Raw genomic sequence first — 23695 nt, 5'->3', positions numbered from 1 at the left:
GTGAATGTGTCTGTGTGCACCTGGAGCTCCTGGTTCTTTGTGTAGTAGTCGTCTCGTCCCTGCTGCAGCTGCCTGATCTGATTGTGCAGCCTTGTCACCACCATCTCCCGGTCGTCCCACAGCTGCCTGTACCGCTGCTGCTCCACCTGCAGACTCTCCCTCAGAGACAAGATGTCCACGCTCTGTAGGTTCAGCTGGTCCTTCTGCATGCATGCATGCATGCGCACACACACACACACACACACACACACACACACAGATGCACAAGTTAAGACCAAAATGTGCAGACATTTTTGAATGTCTAGCTGTTTTAAAGCAGTTTGTGTCACTTTTTCCTCAAGTCATTCCCTAGTTCAGCTGGAATTTTAGTGAGGGCGAGGATGGACACAAATTGACAACATTTTCCACATATTTGGAGAAAACGAATTATTCTTTCAGCTAATTCCTGCATGAATGTGCCAGTGTTGCTCCCTTTTAGTTACATGTCATTCCAGGGGACAGAACAGCCTTCATGACTTCTTGTTGAAAAAAAAAAACAGAAGAACTTCAGTTACAGTTCCTGGTGTTGCGTGCTGTAGATGAGACCTGACTGATTGAGCTGGCGTCAAAATGCTACAAATGTCTCTTATAATCAGTGAATGCGTCAGGATGTGTTGCGTTTTTATTTTTTGCAACGTCTGCCCTTCCTTTCTTTTTTAAATACAGTTTGAGTTTTTTAGAGCATTGTTTAAACGGGGGTTAATCTGCAATTCTGAGCACACGTAAACTTGCCATAGCGCTGTTCTGCTCCTCCAGTGCCGTGGCGTTGATGATGCGTCGGAGGAGGCGTCGGTTGCGGACGGCGTGCTGTTCCCTCTTGTAGCGTTCGTACAGCAGCTGGTTGTGCAGCAGGAGCAGCTGGCTGCGCAGCGTGTGAAGCTCGTCCAGCGGAGCCGAGCCTGAGGAGGCCACGACAATAATCATGTAATTAACACGGTCACACACCTGACAAACGCACACACTTGCAGAAATTAGATTGATTATTTTTTTAAGTGTGGAACACCAAAATAGCACAGGTCATGTCATGAGGATAAAAAAAAGACCGAATTATTATATATGAATACCAAGCTATGGCAGAAAGGCTTGCAGGATTCAGGTGTGAAAGCCGAATCATTATAATCGCTAATTAAATTAATCTGTATAACCAAGTATCAAAAGTAAATACTGAAAGTTGGCTGATATAATTCATAATATTTTTTACTTAAACTTTGATCTGATTCTGTTTCAGTTTGAGAATCAAAATCAATTTTAGACATTTTATAAAGGAGACTTCAAGCATAGTTTCTTATACACTCAACTTGCCAGAACTTTTCATTGAATGAAGAAAGGGTTCTAAATGAAAACTATCGCATTAAAAGTCATCATAACAGTACTAGTGCTTTATACATCACTACCGAAATGTTGTAATTTATTAAAGTGAGAACAAGATACAAGGAAATAGAAATAATCTTAACAAATAAACTAACAAACGAGATGGAAAACAGGAAAGATAACTGCTGGCTACTGGGACGACTGCACTACTTCATATCTTAATGTGATTAATTCAAAGATGACAGAATGTGATCGATCCCTGTTCACCTGATAACTTGCAAAACAAAACTCTGGACACAAAGCTTCACTTGTTAAACACATAGGAGGAGGAAGAGAGCGGAGAGAGATAATATTCAGAGGAAATTTATCTGGAAAATTTGATCCGAGACCTCAACAGTCAGCCTCCTGAGTGGAGTTTTGTCTCCGATGCAATCGAAAATACATGATTCCCATTAATCATCTACCGGTTAAACAGGGGAGATGATTAAATTCCAGAGTTGTAATTACGCATTGGCAAGAGAGTTTTAACAAAAAACACAGAGCGTTTCTATTCTGCTGTGAACTGCAGCTGGAGAAAATTAGATTCTTGTTCTGGTTGACTTAATTCAGGCTGGGAGAAGACATCTCATACATTCAATCTGAACAGTCAGTTGACAGTTTTTTGAAAATTTCTAGTTGCATGACTTAACTCTGTGTTGTTTCTGTGGGAACGTTGAACAAATTCCCTGTTCAGCTGCGTAACATTTTAACATGCTGTTCATGTCTCAGCGCTCGTGACGAATCACTGGTCATGCCTGAATAATGCTCATCTGCAGTCTTTATAAGAGCTTCTTTTATCAGCGTAGAACAGTATTGCGGTCCGAGTGATTTACCTCCAAAATGCGTCCAGTCAGCTGACTTACTTGGCAAAGGTAATCTGTAGAGGGAGAGAATGAGAACATTATATGAGAATGATCACTTGGGAAGCTGCTCTCAAGTGATTCTATCAGCTCAATCAAGGTGACCAATGATGTGATACATTTCAGAAGAGAGAACAGACACAACACCAGAAACCATCAAAATATGAGAGGTTTAGGAACTGCAACAGTCTCTTGTGCTGGGAATAAGAAAAACACTTTGTGTATCATCTCTTTGGCTACATTCAATTTTTGAGCACATGTTGACCTCCACATGATAATTGGTAGAGTGGATCATCTTACCATCTGTAGCCAAATTCATCCACATTTAGGTAATGTTTTTATCTCAAGCAACTATCTCTCAAACCTGGTTTTCCCTGTTTACAAACACAGCTGCCAGAAATTCAGATGGGAACATTGAGGTATTTGAGGTCAGCCTTAAATTCAAACCTGCAATAACTGATTTGTTGGCCAATTGGAAGCAGTGGAAACAAGTTGTGAAAACAACATTGATATTTAAGTTGATGCGGCTAATTTGTTGGCAAAAAATTGCTTAGTCACACATCCAGCAGTTATGGAGGCACATTGTAATTCATTTGATCACATGTTCCAAGCCACTTGGTAAATGTAAAGTCCAATATCCACTCTCTTTTAGCTCCATTTTTGGTCTCCACCAACTCCTGGTGCAAAGCAGGTAGAATACAGTAACTTTTAGTGTGTATGTGTAGCATCATTTTAATTGCAAAAGACGTTAAACTGAAAAAATGGCTTAGTGGTAAACTAAAAAATTATCAAATAGTAGAATTTTTAAGATTCTCATATCAACATCTTGTGGTTTTTGGTTCTCATGTCTAAATGACTGAAAAATTACATTTCACAAAATTTGTTAAGGACTTCAAAGTAATGAAAATGACAGGATTCTATTCTTCAGTTGGTCCCCTCCGTCAGGCTGTGTTTGTCTGTGGTGAGAATAGTAAACTGTGAGGGTGACAGGCGACTGAAACAAGCGACGCCAGATTGTTCTGCGTTCTAGCGCTGACTTTGCTGACACTGTCTCTGCTGTTGTATTATTGGCTTGGAGGAGCGGCTCTCTGTTTGTGAGTGTGTGTGTGTGTGTGCAAGAGAGTGGAGAAAGCAGGGGTGGGAGTGGTGGGGGCAGCGGGCGAGTGAACAATGCTTGTGCTTGTTCTCAACTGGGTGTTTCCTTTGGGCCGCTGTAATAGACTGGAAACGACCCGGGCAGGCTGTGCATAGTGTACAGCACATCAAAACACACTCCTCAGTTTCCTCAGTATGATCAACGCTGATTTCATATGGGTAACTACAAAGCTGCAGAACACTCGGGGAGCAAATACCTCCACCAAGGTTTCACAGTCTTGTAAAGGGGTTATTTTATTAGCAGATAATGTTTAGAAATGTTTAATCAGCATCTGGATCTTAAAACAGATGATCACTGGTAATGTCACCTGTGCTGAGCTTCATAGTCAGCATGGTGACTCAGGATAGATGGATGGATGGATGGATGGATGGATGGATGGAAATGCAGCCATATGTGCAGGAATTTGCAATTCAATGTACTTAATGTACCTACATCTGTACATTAATAGGATTAAAAGAAAAATTTAAATATGCAACTGAGAAGAAAAAAAACCCGTGTTGGTTGAAGTACTAATAAAAGCCAGAAAACCTTGATGAAAGTTTAAACTGCACAGATTTGAAGCTAAATCTGAATCTAACCTCTTGAGGACTTTATCGTGGGCGTCGCTCCCCTGCTGAACAAGGCGATCCAGCACCTCCAGTGGTGAAGCGGACACTACCCCTTCCTCCTCCCCGTCCTCAAGCCCCTCCTCCTGCTGCAAGAGCCTCTCCAGCGCCGCCTTGTGCACCGCCTCCGACGTCTTCTGACCCACGAACAGCGAGGCCGCCCTGGGCAGAGCGAGGTCAAAAAACGACTCGTAGGGCACGGGGGCCGGGGTCTTGCTGCAAGGGCTCGGGGAAAACATCCCGAACTTGCCCACCTCGTCATCGGGGGCGGAGGGAGTGCGGTGCAGGTGGTGATCAATGGGGGTGAAACCTGACTGGAAGGACCAGGAATGTTCGAGACCGAGGGCTGAACTCCTGCTGTCCCCTCCCGCTCCTCCTCCTCCCCCCCTTTCGCTCCCGACACCACTGGTGCTCGCCGTGTTCTCCGCTTTGTCTGGTGTCGACACAACGCCGTGGGTGTCCCGGACGGGGCCTCCGGGCTGGGTGTTGGAGAGGGTCTTGTCTTGCGTCTGACAGCCGGTCAGCGTCTCAGTGGTGCGGTAGAAAGGGGAGTCAAAGCCTCTCAGGCCTGGCAGCTCCTGTTTATCCTCAGTGATCTTCAGCAGCTCCTCTGTGAAGGCAGCTGCAGCAAACACACACACACACAAACACGCACACATAAGAACATACGGAGGACTGTAGCGTGGAGTAAAACTTGGATGTATGTTCTGAATGTCAATTCCTGCACTGAAATATTTTCTACTCTCACAACAGGTGCCAAGAGGCTTCAATCCCACACAGACAGACTGAGGTTTCAGGCTTTCTGTTTTTTCCAGTGAGAATGGAAATGTTTAAATCTAAGCGGCGAGCTTCAGCAACAGATCTCGTGCCATTTGGCACATGCTTTTATCCAAAGTGGTCCTCAGTACTGTAGGTGCATTTATTTTTAGTGCAAGTGGCTCAAGTGGGATTTAAACCAATAACTATGCAGAGCTAGGGACATAAACAGGGATGTGTTAGCATCCAAGATGTTTAGTTGAGGTGTATGAACTTAACAGGGGAATGCATGTATGTAATTAACTCTGATTCAATTCAAATGTTTTGCTTCAGTTAAAACTAAATGCAGCTATTATTTCAACATACTGTATGGTCATTCCTATCTAACTGTTGAAACGCGTTACAATAAAGTAGTTTTACCATCAGAGTGTCTTTAGATGTTTTTTAGACCGCTCCTCCACACCATGGACTCACATTATTAGTAAGCTCCACAGACTTTTTTATCCTCATGTGTGTCCTTTCTTTCAATTTCTGAAGAACACCTGATTTTTTTTTACTTCAATACCCATTTCCCAACCCAGTGCAGCACTCCCTATTTTTTTATCCTTCATATTAAACTGTCTTCATAAAATAAGCCGTGTAAGAGTAATGGCAAATTTCTTAATGTTTTTTTTTTCTTTTCATTTCTTTCCTTGTTATCTAATATTAATGTCTAGTGTTTTTGTATTTTATACTGCGTCTATGTAATAAGTATTAACATTTGCACATTTTCTAAATTCTATAGTGTATATGCTATTTTCTCATTAACAAATTCATATTTATTTTTAATAGAACTCTTCATGTTGAGGCAGATGCAGACTACTGCTGTATGATCCAGTATTTCACTCACTCACACACATACAGGAAACTCTAATACTTGAGCTAAAATCACAATCACATGAACGCATGCCTTCCTTTGCCAAACATGAAAAGCAATCAAAAGTGTTACAAGCTTGTTAGGCAACTAATTTCTGCACGCAAAGCAGGTTAACTCCTTATGGTCTGCTAAAGCATAGATTTAAGACATCTATTTTCTGTTAGTTGTGCCGGCTTGTGCCGGCTTGTGCACAGCACGATTTGATCTTGGTGGATTCTTATATTGAAGCCGATACCCTCAATGTAACTTGTAATTTCCCTGCTGGGTCCTGTATTGACCGGATCCGGTCCTGCACGTTCGAGGCAAGTCGATACTCACCTTCTTCCTTCTCTTTCTCTGTTCTCAGCTGAAGCTCCAGCTCCTGTTTCTTGATGTAGACCGACAGCTCCGTCAAAGTCATGGTGACGTTCTCGGTAGCCACCGCATCTGATGAGGAAATACGTGAGTATAATGTGAGAAACATGAAATTCTCCAAAAAAGCAAAACATCAAAAATACAAATACTTTCCTAGTCAGACGTTTGCACCTGATTGAGATTCAGACTGATGATCCAATTATTCGGTATTTGGCATCACTAACAGATTCATGCAGGTCCACTTGATAATAGTAATCAAGACCAGATTTAAAGCTGCAGTCGGTAACTTTGAGGAGAGAGAGGACTTAGCGTCAAATTTGAAGAAGTACAACTTTCAGATCCCTCCCTCTCCGCTGCACTCCTGCTCTGCCTCCAAAGTCCCTCCCCCAGAGGAGGCTGATTTGCGCGCAACGGCACGCGACAGTATGCTGTTGTGGGTAGCGGAGGTATCGGTAGTTTTGTCCTCGCTGATTGTTTTTGCTGCGCCATTACTTTCTCTACGCTCCTGAAGCCGCTCTCCCGAGCTGAGGAGGAAGGGGGAGGGGCTGTGTGCGCGTGAGCAGTGATTGACAGCTGTCAGACACTCCATCAGACACCATCCTGGATCTGATTGGTTCTTGTTGTCCAGTCGCGTTGGATTCTGGCAATTTGCCAATTTGCAGTAGGAGCAATAGATGGGGCTAAATGAGCCTGTTTTTGTTTTTTTTTACAGATTACTAGTTTCATGTAATGCTGTCTTTACATAGTGACAGTCTTAGCAAATATGACAAAAAGTTACTTTTATAAGACTTACCAACTGCAGCTTTAAGACCCGTTACACTATCTGGCAACAAGTCCCAGGTCAGTGTGAAAAAAATATGTAAAACATCATAATGTTATAATGTGTTTTAATGTGAAGTGCGGAAAAAGGATGCATGTTTTTGTAGTTGAGAGAAATGGCTAACTCGAGAGATTTGGGACCCTGTACTAACATTTTACTTTTTACTTTTTAAAGAAAAATTGGCTTGTATTTGCTGTAATTATGACTGTGTTTACTGTCTTTACTAAGAATATGCTGTGTGTGTCTGTTTTCCTGCTTTGCTCTAAAAACATAAACACAAAAAAAAATAACGTGTGTTCCTGTCAGCGGGGGCTCATCGTGCTGCTGGCTGTGCTCTCTCTCTCTGTCAGAGTCCATCGAGGTCGACCACACTTTGGATCAGCTTTAATGATCCTTGGATCTGACTGCCCTCAGGCCTTTTATGGAGCAGGTCTCTCTCCTACAAATTCATTCGTCGGGTTTGGGGTTTCGAGGAGAGGAGTCTGATGCAGACTGCGTCAACAATTATGCAGCCCTGAAGACATCTACTGTTGAACATGATTAAATCAAAGTCATGAAAATCGCCAGGACTAACCCCTGTTTGCGGCTCCGTCTGCACTCTTTTCCTGGTCTTTCACTGGTTCCTGTCTCACCAGTGCAGGCTTACCGCTTTCTCCTTGTCTGCGATCCTAGAAAGTCACAAAATTCACAATTTTAGCACGAATTGTATTATAAACACAATTTAATGACATGCAGGTCAGGTGGATGAGGGAATCTGAATGTGAGCGACTGTTAAACAACACAATGCTTTTTTTTCACATTTATACACCAAAAAAAAAAAAAACATTTGTCAGACAGGAATCCAAGCACACCGGACCACTGCTGAGAACCAATAATATGACTGTAATGAATTCAACTCTTCTTCCCTGTTTCTTTACTTCTAAGTGCAAAACTATCAAAGGCTTAAACCACATTTGATAAATCAATTTGCCTCCTGCTGTCAATGAAATGAGTTTTCAAGATAATACGAATGAGATCATTTGAACCGGCTGGTATTGTATTTTGCCTAATTATGCAAATTATAACGAACAATATCCAGATCAGTTAAGCTATCATGAAACTGTGAAAAACAGAGCATACGGGGGATGAATCTATTCAGTGGAGTTTTACAGTTCAGCTAGCTGAAAAAAATAATCTAAAAAGTCATTATCAGGATGTTTGTCTTTGAATAAAATGTCTATCATAATCTCACTGTTCTGAGGACACAGTTTTTTAAACTGGAGCGTACCTTTCTTGGTGGACTGGACTGGACTGTGTTGGCTGGTAAGGAGATTATGGGGAAGTCATCTGATAGGGTGGGAGGTGGGGAAGAGGTGGCTGGAGTGCTGGACGCAGGCGTTCCTTTCCCTCCTGCTTGGATTAAAACAATCAGCGTCAGCAGAGAAGAAAAGTCCACTCAGTTAAAACTTTAAAATAAAGACCCCCCCAGCCCCCCAAAAAAGAGAAGCTACAAAGCACAGACGAGTTGAAATGTGTCATAAAGATGTAAGCGTTGACCTGATGTGCAGTGGAAGCGGCTGGGAAGGTGTGAGGCACTGTGGGAGAGCTCTAAGTTGGGCGACATGCCCCTGGACGAGGGGGGCGTGGCCATGCCACACAACGAGGAGGGGCTCCACAGAGGGTCCTTCCCCCCACAGGAAGAGTTGAGTTCACAGGTGGAGTTCTATAAAGAAAAAAAGAGACCAGACAGAGAAATGATTACAAATCTGACAGATTAAAAAAAGACACAAGAGCAAAGATAAATGCTTCGTGTGGGTCTACATGGGACACCTGGAATTATACATGTGGGTCTTCACCTGTGAAAGAGGGCACTCTGTAGTAAGCAATTAATGAGCATTCATTTGCTCTTGCTTAAAGGTTTAGTTCACCTAAATAACAAAGAACACATTTCACTCCTTGTGCAAATAGTTTTGTTTTTATGTGCCAAAGTTCTTAGATAACAGCCAGAAACTTCTGACACAACTACTACTACTACTACAACTAATAATAATAATCATAGAAATACACCAACATCTGTGGGACATCCTACTTTGACACCCTGACCCATTAGATGGTGAGTTCAGGAAATGCAGCACATAAGAAAACTTGCGAGATGAAGACACTTCATGTGACACATTTCTTCATTCACTGCTGATATTTCAACAAAGTTCACAGATGACTTTCAAAACATCTGCTGTGAACAGGAAAGAAATGAAAGGTATTAATATATAAAACAGAGTGACTGACCCAAATTCTAGTAATAATAAAAAAACTGGAGAGAAACAGAGCAGAATGGCTTTTCCATGGACATTCCAGTAACCTTCTGGTTACTGTTAATGCTCTATTTATTATAACTGAAGATTTCTACTTCTTTATTATACTACAACTTCAAACTTAGCTTTGTCTTGATCCTGCATGTTTTCACCCTGTTGTTGCATTGTGTATTTATTTGCAGCTTTAGTGAAAAACAAAACGTTCAATATAAAAGTACTCAGTAGTGACAGTGGATCAGATGAAGGTTTGTATGTTGGCTGCTGTAACAAAGAAGCGTGTCTCTTCTGTGACTGCTGTGGCAGAATGAGTTTTCTTGGTGTGTCTGGCGGCTGCACCACATGTCGACACCAAGTGTTAGTGGTTCTCTTTTTAGCACCGTTAACAAACATTTCAAGCAATGACAGCAAACATTGCCTTGTGTTTTCATACAGCACACATTTTACTATTTTTTGACAGTTTATTTGCTCATTTGGGTGCACGCATTAACATTTCTTGCTTGTTTTTTTTTGTATTTTATGGATCCGGCGAGTCCTCCTCTGGCCAAAAAAGTGGCGTCAGTAAAGATGGCCTCTTATGCTGCAGCCGGCAGGAAGTGGGAGAGGCCAACTGGGCGTGCCAGAGGGGAGTCTGCCTTTCGGGACCCAGTTAAACTTCATTATTTTGGGACTTTATGTTATGTTGTTTTTTTTGGTAGTTTAATTGTAAATAGTTTACATTTTTGTGTAATGGTTAATTTGTGATAAAGAGTCATGTGTAGGCTAGCTATGTCTATATAAACCCTCCCTTGTCATGTGCCATGTCTTAGGTCCGCTATATTAAATTCAGTATAGGTTGCTGTTTGTTTATTTGACCTTAATTTGCGTTAAAAGGGCTCTACTTTTAAAATGACTTAAATTAAACTTAAGCTGTAAATAAATTATTTTGTGTTGTTTTTGTTTTACACTCGTTGTGTTCTTGAGCCTCACTGCTTGTTCCCTGACAGTGTGATTATAAGACTATGAGTCATTATAAGTCACAAACCCATCCCCATAATACCCCAACTTTGATTTATTTGTAGTTGTTGATCATTTACAGTATAGTTTATAGTATTTTCTAAAAACAGCAAGTCTTCCGTGTTCTCCCAATTTTCCATCTGTCTGGATTTGAGGGGGTAGAGCGTAACACAGACACAAATCCTCAGACAGACCCCAGGGGGCAGAAAAACACCCGGACCCCCTTCTGTGTGGCTGCTCCAATAATAGAAAGGGGGAGACGGCATTTCCAAGGCAACCAACCCCCAGGAGCGACTACAGAGAGGTGGCAGGACGAGGACAGTGGGGTATGAGTTGTAATGGGTTGTATGTCCTGAAACCCAACTGTCTGCCAGCCCCGCTGACTTTGATGACTCAAAAACTGCCTGTCCGCTTTCTCTCCACGTCTTTAAAAAAAACCACGGAGGCTAGTCACTGCTCTGATTTAGGGCACTGAGGGCTTTCTGGAGAAAAGCAATCTACTCAGCAGATCTGACAGATGATATATGAAGTGTAAACATGACCTTGTGTACAACAGCTAGCAGCAAACACAAGCTTAATGAGGCAGGTCTCTGATATTAGCCTCTGATCATCAGTTACTGAGCAATCACGAGTCCTAAATCAAGACTCTTGGCGGCTTTTGACCACATTATGGATGATCTTACCTGGCGTCTGGAGGTCTGTGGGCTACGGTAGGAGGAGGACTGTGTCCCTGAGAAGGGGGGCAAGGACAGGGGCGGGGGTAGCGGCTGCCGTGGAGTCGAGAATGGGGTCGAAGAAGAGCTTCCTGTTGTCAAGAAGACAAAGAGTCTGATCAATGTTTGAATGACCTCCAGTCTGTCTCTGCTTCAGTGTTTGTCCTTTAAACCATTTAGAAAACTCAAGGTTTGATATCAGAAATACAAGAAACAAAACCAAATAATAATACCATAATCATCCTCAATTGTCTATTTATAATTATTTTCATTGTTGATTCATTTGTATTATTTTCATGTATCAATTAATGGTATAACAGTGAGATTACATGTTCCCATAGCACAATGCGACAACAGTCCTAACCCCAAAGATATTTCATTTACAATAATATGAAACAGAGTAAAGTTTGTTTTTGTGAGGTTTTTTTGCTTGTTAAATGATTTTAACAATTAAACAATTATAAAAATGATCGTCAATTTTCTGTCTGTTAACCAGCTGAGTGATCACCAAAACTGATTGTTCAAAACCAGTAACACTCTCTTTATGATAAGTCAGTAATCCCTCATGTCAAACAAAATAGGTCACAAGACATCCTTAAATTATAATAACTGGGAATTAAAAATGTAAATTATAATTCAATTCTTTGGACAGAGCAAACAAAAAAGAGCTTGAGGTCAAACTAACTGAAAGAGAGAAAACTTTTCCTAAGCTAATATTATTCAGGATACTGTAGCCCTGAATCATCATATCATATCATAAATATGGGTCAATGACGTATAAGGATTTAGAACAACTCAATTGTAGAATAATAAAAACAAGCATATCTAATGCAGTAGTTCAAACATTCAGAATGTTGTGTACCTGAAGACCATATTATACATTTGAAATGAAGTGATTTTAGTGGGTTTTTCAAGATTAATTGGCACTGGCCTTAAAAAAAGTCATTTGGTGCGACCATGATTCATCTTGAAATAAATCAATTTACTTAACACGCTTCACATCTTTTCAGTAATATAAAGTGTTTGGAAACAAAGTATTTGCATGTTTTTTTAAATCTTTGTAAATGATGATCTTTTATTTATATAAGACATTTCAAGATGAATCATGGTCGCACCACATGACTTTTTTTTAATGCCAGTGCCAATTAATCTTGAAAACCCCCCACTAAAATCACTTTCAAATTGTAATATGGATCTTCAGGTACACAACATTCTGAATGTTTGAACTACTGCATTAGATATGCTTGTTTTTATTATTTAAAATTGAGTTGTTGAAAATCCTTATACGTCATTGACCCATATATAAATTATACATGACATACATTGATGCGAGATATTTTTGCTGTAAATTCCAGAAAAAAAATCATAAAAGCCTCAATAGCTCTAATGTTAATCCCATCCAAACCTGAGCTTTCATGTTTGACAAGAAGTTGGTTATTAGTGTTATAGTAAACAGGAAATCCCATTATGTTTAATAATCATGAGTGGACACTGATGTTATTTCAGATTGCCACTTCCTGTTATAACACTACACACTCTGTCATCTTCCTGCTGTATCTTGTACATCGTGAAAAGAAAAGTGCAGACTGATGAAAATACAAATCAACAGCATTCTACCCTCATTTCCAATTACTTATTAACCACTGGGTCACTTAGGAGACTGCACTGACTTGTCATGCAGGCTGAACTAGTCAATAATACCAGTGTATGCCTCCAGGAACATCAGTATCAGCATGGTTTGTCCATCTTTTATTCAAAGTAACATGTCTAGAATAGAACATGCTTTTCATTTAAGTAAAACAAAACATATCTGTTGTTTAAAACTGTTTTTAACTGACCGTAGCTGCTGTGGAGGTCTGTGTAGGGGCTGGAAGTGCAGTCTTGTGGTCGCAGGTGGACTTGGGGATAGAAGTTCTCAGGCATGGTGGCGTATCCCTCCTCACATGAGGCCTCCTTAGGGTCTAGAGACACTTTGGCACATTCGATGACGATATCATGGATTTCGTACTTTTTCCACCTGCAGCAACAAAATAGGAGCATTAGTCAAAAATGATGCAGGAGACCAAGATGAGAACATTAGAACACTGAATGGTTCCTTTGCCAGGTAGAACAGTATGACACTAACCTGGTGGGGTCAAGCTCATGGTCCTTGGTTCCTGTCACCAGTTCTGGGTGTATACGGACGTGTTCGAGCATGGGCTGAATAAAAGGTTTTAAATATTGTTTTATCATCATTTTACTACAAAGCTCTTCAGAAGGTCTACTGAGCACAGCAGCAGGTATAATATCCTCACCTTCACTACCTCCTCAAAGGTTTCCATGTTCTCCTTCATGCTGTAATGGGAGCGTAGGTAGGACACAAAGTTGCACGGGTACATGCCATAGAGACGGTGGAAGAGTGAATAGACGCTGGCGTGCAGGTGGATTAGGTAAACCTCTGAAACATGGCCTGAATATGTTGAAAACATGAAAGAAAACACACACGGACAACAGGCTAAACAACAGGTTTCACAGCAAATTAGTTAGCAAACCAAGTTGCTGTATTTTGTCCATGCAAGCTTCCTCTCCTTTCACCAAATTTGGATATTCACATTCCAGTTAACTAACTAGACCAGTAGCTCTCAACCAGTGGACGCCAGTGGTCCTTGACACCTAATGTGTATCAATTCAGGGGACCTTGACTTGAAAAAGGTTGAGAACCACTGACCTAGACAACTGTGTAAACATGAATTATTTTTCTTTCCTTCACTAGAAGTTAGTACGAGAGTAGTTAGCACCCCATGTTTTGACAGCAAGCCAGGGCTGACCCATTCACAATAAACTCAATGGCATGTTTGTTAGGGACGTGACAGTAAGCTCCTACCGGGGTTCTTAAGGTTCCAGGAGGCAAGGCGGCCAAAGATGTCAAAATACTCCCACAGGTGTTGTTTCCCAGCTTGAGGGATCATCGGCAGCAGGGTGATCAGCACCAGAACTCCAGTTATCAGCACCACTACGTCCGTGTCCGTCTGCCAGGAAATTAAAAGGTTTAGTATAAGAGTTTATGACAAAGGAACACCTTACCCAAACAGTTCTTTAAGTTAACCAGTGAAATTAAGAAATAAAGGTTGATTGAAATAATTAAAAGCCACAGATGTTATTCTTTATTTATTCTCTTCAAACCTTGAGTTCATATTGTAAAAATTGGAGTTTATATATTCTGTCAATGGTCCGTGAAGTTATTAACATTTGTTCTTTGTTTTCTCCTTTTATGTCCAGCTGACCTCATAGTGGGGGAATCTCTCTGGATTTTATTCGGACTCATTTAAGTGTACAGAATTAAATATTGGGGTCTTTTTCCATTTCCATTTATTTGGTAATTTTATAATAAGCTGGATGAAAGCAGGGGACCAACAGCATGGCTAAAACTTAATCTAATCGAGGATTTAATCAACAAACATTTGAGTAGCAGCATTGTAAACCTCACCTCTGTCCGCTATGAGTAGGCAAACATACAGTGTTTCTCCAAAGGAGCACTGACTGACAAAGCTGATCAATAACATCAATCCTGTAAGGAGTTGGTTGTTGCAGTTCAAAACACATTCAATGTTAACCAGTATTAAATCTTTGGTTTTGTCAAAATCACACTGAATATAGTTTTACAAAGAGGCTTGAACACCAGCCTAAAAGGATCAGTGACGAAATAAATCCAAACAAACATTTACCGAAACCAGAATCACTGAATATGACCTAAACTATAGAAGCAGCTGGATGAGAAATCTCAAAAACAGCTCATTCGTCCACACGCAAACACCGCTCAGCGCCTTGACAAGGAGATGTCTTTGTTCACTGAGTCGTAACTGGGTCGTTACCTTTAGGCATTTGAGCAGCGAGAGCAGCAGAGGGTATCGAGCAATCTTGTGGATCCAGGACGGCTGCTTGCGGATTACGTGGCCGAGCAGGGTGAGGGTGGGCAGCCGGCAGGCCTGTTTGGTCATACACTCGTTCATCTTGTCCAGAAGGTGCTGCGGGGGAGGCACAACGGGGTTAGTTCTGGTGAAAAGGTAGGTGGAGTTTCTTTTATGTTCAATTAACTTTCATTTTCCTTATTTAATATAGATGGAAAGGAAGTCCAGAGGCCAGGATGAATTGGACGTTTTGATTAGGAGGTGGATAAAGTCATAGAGGACTGGAGAAAGAATGATGAGGACCTCAAAGCCTCAAACCGCAACAATACCACGTTTGTTATGTTGCTACGGAAATTTGCAAACAGAAAAAAACAACAACATGGAAGAAATTTCCTTAAGTCTTTAACCTTAAAGTCAGTCCACAGACACATTTTATAAGGGAAAATAAAGGGAAACAAACTTCGGGACAGACTACTTACTTACTCCATTTGCTCTTGTCTTTTCTGTGTGAGTGTGCGTGTGTGTATGTTAATAAAAAAAACACTTTATTAACTTCATTTGTCTGACTAAAAAAAGTTTCAAAGTCCAAATGCCTGTATTTACAATGTGGTGGTAGGAAATAGTGAAAACACTGGTTATAAACATTGAAGCTAAGCTTTCATGGGGGAGTTTCTCACCTTGTCATGTGGCTCTCTGACTGAGGAGAGGATATGCATGGCCTGGGCAGAGTTAGTTTCCAGAAAGTAGTCCACCAGCCCGTTCAGCAGCATGGATCCTCGCTCTTCCAGGAGAACAGAGATGATATTTTTGAGAAGCTTTTAAATGAAAAGGGTAGTAGGCGGACTATTTCACAGAAATGTCACCAACAGGGGGAAGTTTCACCACATACAACTGATCAGAGATATTAAAAGGAGATTATTAAAGCAATCTGGGGTGATCTTGACACGCTGGCCCAATTTATCAGTAAAGTTTCAATCTGTCAAAGCTGGACACAAACATGCTGACAGTACGCCGTACCAGTGCTGAGCTGCTCGTTGATAAGGCCTCTGATCTCTTCTAGCTGGTGGAGGTCGGAGGTCTCCAGGAGCGGGAGGAGGTCCCCCACGTTGGGCTGCTCCCTGGCCATGGTGGCAGTGGTGGAGGTGGAGGTGGAGGCAGCGTCGCACTCTCTCGCCGTGTCCGTCCCTTCCTGCCTGGAGGACTCCTGGGGCCACCCACCAATACAGTCTCCAGGCAGCTCTACGTCGCACCAAAAGCCATAAACATTTCCCAGAATTAGTCAGAACTCAGATCTTGGATTAGTGGTCATGTGACCAAATGGAAAAGCAAGGGCTTGTGCATTTCTTAAAAAACTAACAAAAAAATTAAATGTGCTTAATGAGTTTACTGGTTCTTCATCTAATTTACTCAGACAGAATGAATAATGAGTCTTAAGAAAAAAAACTACTATATTTCTGGGTGACAGGATGGCCTTGGCATGGCTTGATGAGATCATACTGTTAAAAGCCTTCATGTAATATCACAGACACTATGTCCATATTTTTTAATAATTGTAATACACATCTGAAGACAATGTTTTTACTATAATGTGACACACAAATAAGCTCTAGTCTTTGCCCAATTTATTTTTAATCCCACTGATGAACCCTTTATTTGTTTTGCAATTAAAATTTTGGTTTTGAGTAATTATGAATGGTTTTTTCTCATTTTACGCATCACTGTAAAGACTCTTATAATATATCTACTGGTGACAATCTGATGATGAACCATGATCACAAACAGACCTAAGGCTGTTTTCATGTTCGGCCCATATCACATCTTTGTGATGTCCTAATTTGTCATATAAGAGAGGCAAAAGAAAGTGAAAAAGCAACTCTTGTTCCTTTCGTTTGCCTTGAGCAAGGCCCTTAAAAGATCAGGCTGGCAGTTTTCTATGTTTTTCCAGTCGACAAATCAAAGACAAACCACTGAAGTTCTTTGAGCAATTTCCAATGTAGCTTGCAAGGCTTTATAAATGGAGCGGTTTTCCTGCACATGCTGAATGGACATCTACCGTACACAGAACTACTCCCCGGAGACTGAAAATGTGATTGCCGTTATTAGTCTTTGGAGTTTCTAAATAAACTACAGTAACAGTAGTCTTAATAGCAAAAGGAACATGTCACCCAGGCAGCGGTGTGACTGATAAATGTGTTTTTATATCTTTGAGACAACAACAGAGTTCTACACCACAGAGGAATAAGATATATCAGGCTTTGGATACACAGACAATACTCGTAAATAGGATGAGTTCATTTATGGTTTGGCTTTGAACATGAGATTTGTTGATATTAAGACAAATATAGAAAAATTGCCAGCTTTATCCTTTAAATCCACATCTGCCCCAGTGCAATTGCTCAGTGGCCGACGGGGTCTGGGGTCAGAATAGGAAACTTAGCAACTGAGTGTACAGTGAAAAGTAGACATTGCTCTCTGTGAAAATTTGATTTAAAAAGAAAAAGAAAAAAAAAATGTAAATACCGCTGAATAAAGTAACTGCAAGCTGTGTCGTGGTCATCACAGGGTTAACTAGCACAAATAGCAAAGAATAGCTAGCTCAACTGACACATCAACAGATTTAGTATTTCTTTTATGTCTTTTTCCTGAAGCTTCAACCAAGACAGTTACTGTAAATACTTTTCTAGAGCCAAGCTAAACCCTCTACATTGGATCGCCTATTTTTACTTTAGTTTGCATGACATGTTTTCGTGGATACTATGCAGTTGTTGCTGATATTTCACTGTTCTATTAAACACATCCAGCAGTTTATCCAACATTAGCATTCATTTGGAGTCATGTTTCTGTCCACCTGATGATTGTAAGTTCAATATTTGTTCTCATTTTAAGTAGGGATGTGACGAGATATCGTACCACAAGATCTCGCGAGATGAAAACACGACGATATTTCTCGTTGAAGTGAATTTTGTCTCGCAAAGCTATAATTAAGGGGCGCACCAAAAAAACGACGACCGGTTTTCTATCGCTCATTCGCACGTCATGTCTTCCTTTTATAATGTCACATGTGGATCATTAACCTTGTTGCAGCTTCTACCTGTTGAGAAGATCTCACAGAAGTAGGAAATGAGGAGAGGAGCAGCTGTAAACTGACCTCAGGTCTCTACACTGAAAGCCTGAAGTAGGAGGAGCGGAGGAATCTAGCGCAGCTATGGAAGCCTAAAGGCCCATTTCTGCTCAACGTACGTACGAAAATGTATACGTCCTTTTCAAACGATGTTACGTCACTGCTCACATACTTCCATGCGTCCTTTACGTTAGCATGGATATTAACCAATACATCCACCAGGGGGCAGCCCATAGTCAAAAGTTTATGACAACAACAAACTCAAAAACAAACATGATGACTGTGGAGGAGATATTGATAATGTACCTCTTGCATAAAAGACAAAATTGATATGTTTAAAAGTTTCTAACCCACTCTAACAACCTTTCCTCAAAAAGTTCCGCCATTGTTATTTCTTCTTCGTGTCTCACTAGAGCTACGTATCGGGTAGTGACAGCAACTCTGCCCCCACGGTTTCCGGTGGTACTGCTCCATTTAGCCCGTATGCGTAAGCTTTCTGGAAACGTGCAGAAATACGGACGAAATGAACGCAGAGCACGGATAAAAGGCTCCGTCCGTATCCATATCCGTATTTAACGTTGAGCATAAATGGGACTTAATGATGCAAAAAGTAAAATGAGTCACACTACCGAATTATAAACACAATTTATGTTGTTCTACTTGTGTATTTATGTGATACAGGATTTGTGCAATTTACTTTTATTTCTGTGTTTTTTTTATTAGCAATATGTTATAATTTGTGATAATTGGATTCTTTATTTAATTTATATTTATATATTTGAATTGTTTCTACTATTTACAATTTACTTTTTAGTATTTGTGATTGTATATAACTTTTGTATTTATGGTTGTTATTTCCATAAATACCAAAATTATCCATCTATATGTGTAAACCTTGTACAGTGCTGCATACTGCATATGATAATTATATATTTAGAAAGTAGAACTGAAGTGATTAATTACAAGATGATTAGTTAAAACATTTCAATTCAATTTCCATTTTGTGAATTTCAAATAAAGTATTTCCTCATTGAAATTTTCTTAAAAATATAGTTAAAATCTCGTCTCGTCTCGAGCTCGTGAACCCAATATCGTGTCTCGTCTCGTGAGCTGAGTGTATCGTCACACCCCTACATTTTAGCTGTTAATGTCTCTACACACTCCAGAGGGTATGGAAGACAATTAGGACCACATATGAAAAACAGATTTGAGTTCTGAGATTAAAGTCAGAATTCTTAAACATTTTTCACATGTGGCCCTAATCATCCTCCGTATGAGGGCGATATGTAGCTCTTAGCTGCTAAAGTGAGTTACCAAAAAAAAGCTGATGATTCACTTCTTATAAAAATATTGATCAAGGCCACTTCATGAATATTTTGTCATATGACGATGTTAATTCAGTCCACGTTTTAAAATGTCACCGTTGTCAAAAGTTCATTTTTGATGAAGTTAACATTTAATGAGTAGTGCCCTTTTTCACAGCAGCTGTAACTAATAACATTAACGATGGCTCTGTTCTATTCAATTGATTCCAGTAATCCATGACAGTGTGACAGTTAGCCAGCACGCACAATACCAGGAGCCTGAAACTGAAGCAGCTAAATGGAACTCGGCCCATCATTAAATTGTATTATTTACACCTGTGTTTTTTCTATTGGGACATGCCAAAATGTGAGCATGAATTTCGTTAGCTTTTTTTCCGGAAAGTAGACACTGAGCAGGCAATATTCATTTTCCCAAGTAACTTTCATAACCAATTGCTACTCATTCACTTCCAGCAATCCTGGTGCTCAGTTCAAAAGAGTTGAGAATATTATAAATGAACTATACACGACCTCACAAACAACAAAAATAAACCTCGACTACCACACTTAAACTAAGTAGCACGAATAATGAAAAGATCAGGCAACAGACGTAAAGCAGATCAAGCGAAACAAATAAGGGGAAAACTTCCAAGTAGTAATTAAGACAGTGTGATTGAACCAAATACATGACCTGCACCTTATTTGACCCCACTAGAGGAACCCAATCTTAGGCATTAGGATGAGGAACTATAGTTAACATTCATATGAGTGCAGAATTTTGCTTTAAAAAAAACAAACACAAGCAGGCCTAATATGTTTACCATTTCAGGTTATTGGCCTATTTATGTTGCCCATGATACATTTAGGCTGGACACTGAGTCACTCATTTGAAGTTAAAGAGGCCAGAGGAGCCGTGCAAATCTCCATTTGGGAAACGGGCATAAATAATCCTGATGGGCAAGTCATTACAGCCGGCGTGTCCGCAGCCAGGAGCTTAGTAATGAATCAGCAGCAGGGATCTCATCGGCTCTCAGGATCCCGTTTCAACACTAAAGCCACAACACTCAGAGTGTGAGAAGATAATTAGGATCATGATATGAACAAAATTGGTTGTTGTTTGGGTTTTTTTAAAAATACATATACAGGCAATAAAGTATTCCATTAGTGCTGAATACTGAATCTTTCAACATAAAGTCATGTGCTACCAAAACCAAGATAACGGGAGCTTTGTGGATGTGGAAATGAATCAATATGCAGTGTATTTTATCTCATTTCCACTTAAGTTAGATAAAAACACAGCCCAATATTAGTCTCCTCGAAGCCCCTCTCATTCATAACAAATCCGAACAAGATGATAAATGCTTGAAGCTGTTCGTAAAAAAATAATAATAAATCAATGAACTGCTGTGTCATTAGTGTAGGAGTTGGGGTGTGTGGACAGTGGATTCAAAACTTGTCTGTTTTGGGTTTTTTCTGTGGTCCAAACAAATGTCATCTCACAGGGGACAGGTCATCAGCACAAACAGCAACCACCCTTGGTGTGATTTCGGGCAGCTTTGGGAACGCTCAAGGATGACACAAAGAAGCTTTATGCAGGCTGAGCGCTTCCATGTACACACTGAAAATTACATTTGGCTGCGCACACGCTGTTAGCAACAGTCTCCTTTTCTCCTGCATGAATATTTTAAAAAGCTGTGTCTTAAAAAAATAAATAAACGGACGAAGCAGCCTGCTCGGTTCATCTGAAGAAATGATTTTCTTCAGCCCAACTGCTCTGTTCAGTTAGCAGATAGAAGTGGGAAGTAGGATTATAATAACTTATATTTTCATTATCAGTTGCTTTTTATTATTTTTCCATTAACCAATGAATCATTTAGTCTATTAATGTCCAAAAATATGTAATAATGCCCATTACTTTTTCCCAAAGCTCAATACAACTTGAAATTACTGGTTTTGACGGTCAAAAAGCAGCAAATCCTAACATTTGAAAGGCTGGAATCAGTGAATATTCATCATTTTGCTTGATAGAAAGGACATTAACGATTAATCAATTTGATTATAGATAACAGAATTAGAATTATTGGCAGTGATTTTGTGTGGATTGGCTTATCGTTTCAGCAATAACAGGATATGAGTCCACACATATTTAGGCTCAAACTTTAAAAGAATTATCATATCAATGAGGATTAAATATACACAAAAACTACATATCTAATAGCTGTATGCCTGATGAGTAACTGAAGTGCAGGTATGAGTAATACGGAAGTAAAATGACGTCAAAATAAACAGGGAAAGTCCGCTCTGATATTAATCACAAGTTAAAAATCACGTCATGTTGCTCGGTAGATATTTATCACATTAGACTAACATGGTAACGGCAAATCAAATTCTCCTTTATCATGCGGCAGTCTCTAGAGTTTCAGCAATAATTCTGAAAGGGGTGATTCACGAAATTGTGGATCATGAGTCATCATTTTTAACAAAATACAAAAAAAAAATAGTAACAGTCAGTGGGTATGAGTTCAACTTTTTCTACTCTGGTGTTGACTTCAAGTTTATGTGCTGAATTCAGAAAACAATACTTTCAATAATAATTATTATTATTATTGATAATAATAATAATCAATAATTTTCCCTCATTTTATTCCTGCCAGCTTGGAAAAAGCTTTAAAGCAAGTGCAATAACATGACATTTCCAAGTAATTGAAACACTTTAAAAGCTATATATTCTGTGGCTACTGTCCTGCTTCTGAGAGGAGTTTGCATGGTTTCGGCAAAGTCGTGACAAACTGACATTAGACGCGGTGACAGTGGAGGCAGTGAGTCCAGCACAATGTGACAGAAGAAGTCGAGGAGGTCACACCATTGACCCATTTGTCTCAATGTTGGCAGGAGAGCCTGACTGATGACCGACGAGTGAACTCATGATAACAGGACATTTATTATAGATAGGCTCATAGGGTGAAAAATCAGTTAAAAGGGAGAGGTTCACAATATTTCAAGTCAGGTGCCCGTGTGAACATGACAGCTATTAAGAGATCCCCTTCAAATGCGCTTTCAGTGTAAGTGATGGGGGACAAAACGAGGCTTTAGCAGTCTGAGTTAGTCTTAATAAATGGATATCTGCGACATTTACAGTCTTTTTAGTATCAAATTCCCTATTGTTTGTCTCCTCAGACAGCGTTTCCCTCTTGAGTAGAAGTATAGTACCAAAAAGGGGCACTTTGGCACTCAAAAGACTAACATTGAAAGATATTTACTTAAAGCTTCAGATAAACTTTTAAATACATTTTTGCACAGAAGGAATGGTGGATTTTAGTAACCCCCCCATCACTTCCATTATAAGTCCATTATGAAGGGAACTTCTAATGGACAGTATGAACAGGAGGAATGATTACAGCAACAAAACATGTCTCAGGGCTCATTTGGAACACCTGGCTGTTGGTTTAAGACAGAATTAAAAGATTGTGAACATGCCCTTTAAACCCAATTCAAGCTACTGCAGCTGAAAGAGAGCAGTGAGAAAAGATGCCGAGAGCTGCAGGATAGATTGCAATGAAATGCATCAAACGAGAGGCTTGAAATGCACACAGGCCGTGATGTTATTGTGTTATAGTGACATGCATACAGACAGACAGCTGCGGTGTGTGTGCGTGTCGTAAACAACTCGCAGAGAACAATGGGCAGGGTTGGGTTTACTTTATCCGATTATACAAATATGTAGGCACATTTTCTCGGGCAAACCGGGCACCGACTGCAACCCCACATAAAAACGCAGATAAAACTGGGATGAAACCATAACCGTCCAGTAAACCATCTGCGGGTCTGTGCGGGAACAGGTCGGTCCCGGCGGCCACAGCTAACGCTAGCTGGCAGCAGCGACCCGCACTAGCCCGGGGATTCAACCCGCCTGTCAGCCGCGTTTAACCGGCAGGGAAGAGACACATACAGCGAGCGTTCAGTTAAACAAGTCATGTGCGTTGAGCTTTGCTGTAAAAGAAACACAGAAGATGTCAATAATCGGACCTGTTTACCTGTTAGAGTAGCTGCACTCCACAGGGCGCCGCCATCTTGAACACCTCACAGCCCATCCCACCGCAGTCAGCCTCCGCTGTCAGGCTGCATGCAAACTAATCCCGCAAGTTAGCGCTCCCCGCAAGTGCGCAAACGCGACTTCTACGGCTCATTCAACCCGCACAACATCTAAAATGAAGTTTGCGGATAGGCTAATGATTTAGAAGTCGTGTTTTCATCCGTAGTCCACACAAGTCGTGGCTCTGTGCTGGGAAGCTGAGGAGTGTTTGTCCCAGCTGATGATTGGTGGAGGGATGGAGTGCGTGTAATGCGGTTTCGCGTGACCCACATGTACAGAGCGCACGCGCAGATTCGTGTGTTTTTTTTAACCAGGTATTTAAGAGATCAATATGTATGGAAGTTCATACATGACAGGAAAAGAAAAGTTACAAAGGATAAAAATAATACATCCTCATGATGAGTCAAAACAATGAGACACTAAAGTTGAAATAAAAG

General features: G+C 40.5%; 1 protein-coding gene across 1 annotated transcript in view; it reads right to left on the bottom strand.

Moving 5' to 3' along the window:
• The window catches only part of tsc1b (TSC complex subunit 1b), a 32326-nt gene extending 8865 nt beyond the window's left edge, over positions 1–23461 (bottom strand). The window contains exons 1-17 of the mRNA XM_062434173.1: positions 23200–23461; positions 15758–15979; positions 15418–15521; positions 14705–14857; positions 13717–13861; positions 13148–13302; positions 12979–13052; positions 12692–12870; positions 10824–10945; positions 8393–8558; positions 8124–8245; positions 7431–7524; positions 6001–6108; positions 3984–4632; positions 2223–2266; positions 772–938; positions 21–203 (exon numbers count right to left, since the gene is read on the bottom strand). Of these exons, the coding sequence (XP_062290157.1) occupies positions 21–203; positions 772–938; positions 2223–2266; positions 3984–4632; positions 6001–6108; positions 7431–7524; positions 8124–8245; positions 8393–8558; positions 10824–10945; positions 12692–12870; positions 12979–13052; positions 13148–13302; positions 13717–13861; positions 14705–14857; positions 15418–15521; positions 15758–15866 (2574 nt within the window). The 5' untranslated portion in view covers positions 15867–15979; positions 23200–23461. The remainder of the gene's footprint in view (positions 1–20; positions 204–771; positions 939–2222; positions 2267–3983; positions 4633–6000; positions 6109–7430; positions 7525–8123; positions 8246–8392; positions 8559–10823; positions 10946–12691; positions 12871–12978; positions 13053–13147; positions 13303–13716; positions 13862–14704; positions 14858–15417; positions 15522–15757; positions 15980–23199) is intronic.
• Between the last annotated feature and the right edge of the window lie 234 nt (positions 23462–23695).

The sequence above is a fragment of the Scomber scombrus genome, chromosome 15 (genome assembly GCF_963691925.1).
Source record: "Scomber scombrus chromosome 15, fScoSco1.1, whole genome shotgun sequence".
NCBI lineage: Eukaryota > Metazoa > Chordata > Actinopteri > Scombriformes > Scombridae > Scomber > Scomber scombrus.
This window is presented reverse-complemented; position numbering and strand designations above follow the sequence as displayed.